The 4,596-nt window shown below is 35.2% G+C and overlaps 1 protein-coding gene across 1 annotated transcript; it reads right to left on the reverse strand.

Annotated features, from left to right (window-relative positions):
* Nucleotides 1-738: 738 nt before the first annotated feature.
* Nucleotides 739-3,980, reverse strand: LOC139886534 (YTH domain-containing protein ECT4-like). Its single transcript, XM_071870372.1, has 9 exons — nucleotides 3,823-3,980; nucleotides 3,456-3,532; nucleotides 3,155-3,284; nucleotides 2,991-3,061; nucleotides 2,399-2,911; nucleotides 1,735-2,310; nucleotides 1,435-1,647; nucleotides 1,215-1,361; nucleotides 739-1,137 (listed from the first exon to the last, which is right to left on the reverse strand). Exons 1-9 carry the CDS (start codon nucleotides 3,848-3,850, stop codon nucleotides 970-972), a joined length of 1,923 nt encoding a protein of 640 aa, XP_071726473.1. The 5' UTR covers nucleotides 3,851-3,980; the 3' UTR covers nucleotides 739-969.
* Nucleotides 3,981-4,596: the final 616 nt, after the last annotated feature.

Genomic DNA, 4,596 nt, shown 5'->3' on the forward strand with positions numbered 1-4,596 from the left:
CATAATTGCTTCTCGGTCCTTCTATGCACTTTTTAATCATCTTTTTGTTTCTTTGGTTGAATTTAATTAAATTTGTTGGCACCACTTGTCCTCCGTAGATTGGTACTCCCGTTTTATAAATCACGATGTCGATCTATGTTGTTACAGCTTGTACGACAAGAATGGAGCTCGTTTCCTGTAGAATCAAAATTCTTTTTGGCCGGCAAAAACCCATTTTCAAAAGTCAATATTTGTATTACTCATATCCCCCATCTTACAAATTAGCTCACATTCTTACTTCTTTTTGGTAGAATTTGAGCTCAGATTGAGAGGTTTTTTGAAGAATATAAAATATTATTATTTTTCAAATGATGAAAAATGCAACTTAGTGTTTTTGGCCGATTTTGATAAAAAAAAATAATAAATCAAATGATCTTTCTTTTAAATTCTTACTGTTTTTTATACCTTCTACATCACATTATTTTTTTGTTTCTGACAAAAATTAACAGGAAGACTTTTTTTTAAAAAAGAATATATTTATTGCAAGGCATAAAAAAAAAAAAAAAAAAAATCAAAAACTGATATTTGCCCATTACCATTCCACCCCTGCCTTTCTATTGCATGCATTTTTTTAATATAGATTTACAAGGTAGATAAACAACAAACGCAACACAATTAACAGCCACAAAACTAGATAAAAGAACCAAAAATAAACACGATTCAAGTAGGGGGGAGGGGGGGGGGGGGGGGGGGGGGGGGGGGGACACAACCAACCAAAAATCTAAAACGAGATCCTGAAACCTGTTTGTAACTAAAACCACTATAGAAGAGAAAACTACCCATATCACCAATAGAAAATGGGTTGAAGCCTCCTCTCCATTTTTTACATTCCCCATTTTCTCACCCCTCACCACCGATTCAAGGCAGCAAAATTCAACTTTTCGTGAATTTTTCAGTCAAAAAGTGTCCCACTGCCAACACGTTCAATCTTTAGCAACCATTAGCAACAACCCCATTCGCCGCAACCTTCATTACTTCCAGATTAGCAACATCAACCTGCACATTTTCCTCAAGTTTAATCTCCTTGACCAAATCCGCCACTACATCAACCGTTACATCTTTGTTCTTCTCACCCGCAACAGGTTTACCTTCCCATGCCTAAAAGAAACAAAAAGACTATAACAACCATGTTTCAGTCATACAAAAATTAAACAGCAAAAGACACAAACTTATACCTGTTTCTGAAACTGTTGTTGTTTTGCTTTCTTCTCCTGAATTTTCTTCTGTCGATCCTCGTAAAACTCAAAATCATCTAAAATACATTGCTTGCTTGAATGCTCCTTGAATATTTTAATCATCTGCAATCCATGTTCCAGCTTCACCTGAACACATATTCAAGTTCAGTATTCTATAATCGAAAAAATATATACATCTTAAGTTACGTGATTAACTTACCTCTTGTGTATCCCTGCTATTCGTAACTGGTTTGTTTTCGTTATTTTCAAGGATAATGAGCTTCAAGTAACTGTTTGGTACATCTTTAACGATATGCCACTTAACAGGAAAGCAACCGATCCACTTGTCCTGTTGCCAATACTCCAAACTTTTGTTGAAATCAACTGACCCAATCATCTCAGCAACACCCACAAATTGCCCACTCGTATTAACCTGAAATACATTCATAAACATCAATCAATCAATATTTAAACATAATAAGTAAAAACGTAGTTAATAAAGATCAAATACTATACTAACCGAAAAGAAAAGAAAAACAGGGCAAGCTTCAGACTTCTGTTGAGCTTCTTGGTAAGCAGCATCAAGCTTCTTGTTACCATTTTGTGTACTGGCCCAAACATTGTACTTAATGCTCTTATGAACATCATCTTCACTATAAGACTTAATGATGAAAAACTTCGCATTTTCATAAGTCTCCGAAAAATCAGCCTTGTTGTATTGCTCTCTATCAGGAGTCAAGCTAGCATCTTTGACTTCTTTTTCAACACTTTCAGTGGGTGCTGCCAAGTCAAGATTTTGTCCTTTCACAGCTATAGTCACGGGGGTAAGCAATTTTGGGTTCTTAATAGGTCTGGCTCTGGGCCCACGGTTAAGCTCGTTCAAACCGTCACTGTTTTCATTGTTATAACCAAAGAAACCGTTACGTCCCCTGTTCTTGTACTTGTTATCCACCGACAACCATCCACGCGCATTACCTTGCAAATCATAACCATAAGAAGATCGGTATGTATTTCCATATTGGCCGTACAAGTTGTTTGGATACATTCGGTTCATATATCCACTCGCCGTATTAAAACCAGACACCGGTCTTGGGGTCTGCAAATGTGTATTCATCAGAATCTTTAATGTTACTTCAGATATTTATACAATACATAAAAAATTTAATTGCAAAAAACACACATACCATGGAATGTGAATACGCATTTTGATTTTTCGACGCAACACCGTTTCCATAAGAGTTATTGGCGCCCGTTTTAGCCTTGGGGTCCGAATACATTGAAGCGTCGAACCATGTGAACGGAGAATAGACCCCATTAGCACCGTAACTCAGATCCTGATAACCATTCTGTGCACCTTTTCCGTATGAACCTTTTCCATTGTAACCTGAATTTTGAAACGGTGTTGATCTCATTGGTGCACCATTGGTTGTGCCCTTGGGACCCACCCCATTACTATTACCTTTCGCAATGTCAACAGTCAACGCTGATTTGTCAGCAGCTGAGGGTGCCTTGTTGTCACCTTTAGCAGTTGCAGTAGTAGCGGGGTAAGAAGCACCGGTTCCAGTCGAAGGTTGAAAAAACGAAGGGTATTGGTAAGGTTGAGTCCCATAAAACAGACCTTCTTGACCAACCGTTGGGACAGGTGAAGCAGCAGGAGAATACGGTCCATACGGACTGTAACCGTAACCATATAAACCCTGCAGTAAAACAGAAACAACCGTCATCAGAAAACAAACTAATATATTATCCGAAAAACACAACGAAACGTGTTCTTACATGAGCCAAATCAACTCCATCGGTACTCATATATCTATAGTCTTCCCAGTCAGTATTAGTCCCATCATAAGCTAAAACAAATAAATAACCATAATGTTAGATGACATCAACTAAACAACACGCATGTAATTCAACTCAAAAATCATTACTTATGTAACAATCACCTCCATAGTAATACGCAGACGCATACGCATTCGGATAAAACGCCATTGATGGATCCATAAGATCAGGAATTGAAGAAGTTACAGACTTATTGCTTGGCTGAACCTTAACATTCACAGGCTCCACTGAAGTCTGCAAAAATATCCAACCTTTAAATACTATGCAAGAATTAAAACATACTACTAAATAATATAACTTGCTATTATCAAGAACATTAAAAATAAAAATTAAAAATTCCCACATAATCCTGAAAAATTAAAATAGCTTTTTCATAATAATATATATACAGACAAAATTACTCACCTTCTTAGTAGGTTCAGGAACTTCCAAACTTTTGGTTTGAGAATCCAAGGGTAATTTTTTTAGCAAACCACCAGCTTCTGTAAATTAAATAAATAACAAAAAATCTAAAAAATTAAACTTTCATACAGTTAAACCCTAACTAGCAACTGATCTTCAAAATCAAGATCGATTAACAAAGTAATAAAGCTAAAATAAAATTAATCAACTTTATGTGATAAACACACAATCGAATTTAAAAAATCATGTACAGTCCAGATCTACAGTTCAAATTTAAGCAAAACAGTAACGAATCGAAAAAAAGAAAAAACGATTCATATATAAATATATACATGTACATATAGAAAGATATAGAGATATGGAAACATACGATCTGCAGGAGAAGCAACGGTAGCCATGATTACAGGAGAGATAATTGGCAGATCTTTAAAACAAATTATTGTAAAAAACCCGAAAAAAATAAAAGGGTTTTTGAGGGAGAAAAATTGGGGAGTCCGCCGCCACAAAATTTCGAGAGGGGTTTAGGTTTTTGAAGAAAGAGGGGTTTTATATAGTATCCTTGGATATATAAAGGTTTAACACTTTTAACCCTTTTAGTTTTGATTTATTTACATGTTTGGATCTTTTTAGAATCTTTGGATTCGAATCATTCGATACAAGTACAAACAATCCATTTATTTATCGTCGATAGTATATTTATTAGGTTCCTCCCAGTGCCATGTGTATGGCTAATTATAGTTAGGTTCATGTTGACTTGGCAAAGATATTTTTGGAATATGATGAGTTTTTATTTTCAAAAATACATAAAACTAGATTCGGAAGCCCCGCGCGTTGCTGCGATTCTCAATGTTTTTGTCATAACGTTTTTGCAATAATGTGTTTTGACAAAACATTTGTTGTACGCATTTAGCGTTGATTATTTACTCATTGATGCCCACTATAAATTTATAGACATTTATTTTTATTATGTTTTTGAGAGCAAAATATATGAAAAATGAAAGGATTTATACTCCGTAATATTGCAGTATTTTTTTGATTAAAAAAAGTTGTAAGATGCAACGGCCAACTGGACTTCGTATTTGGTAGCCACATGATTTGGTCAACAATTACTTTATTACTTTGTCTTACCCCTTTACTCTCGATT

This window comes from Rutidosis leptorrhynchoides, chromosome 1 (assembly GCF_046630445.1).
Source record: "Rutidosis leptorrhynchoides isolate AG116_Rl617_1_P2 chromosome 1, CSIRO_AGI_Rlap_v1, whole genome shotgun sequence".
In the NCBI taxonomy this organism is placed as follows: Eukaryota; Viridiplantae; Streptophyta; class Magnoliopsida; order Asterales; family Asteraceae; genus Rutidosis; species Rutidosis leptorrhynchoides.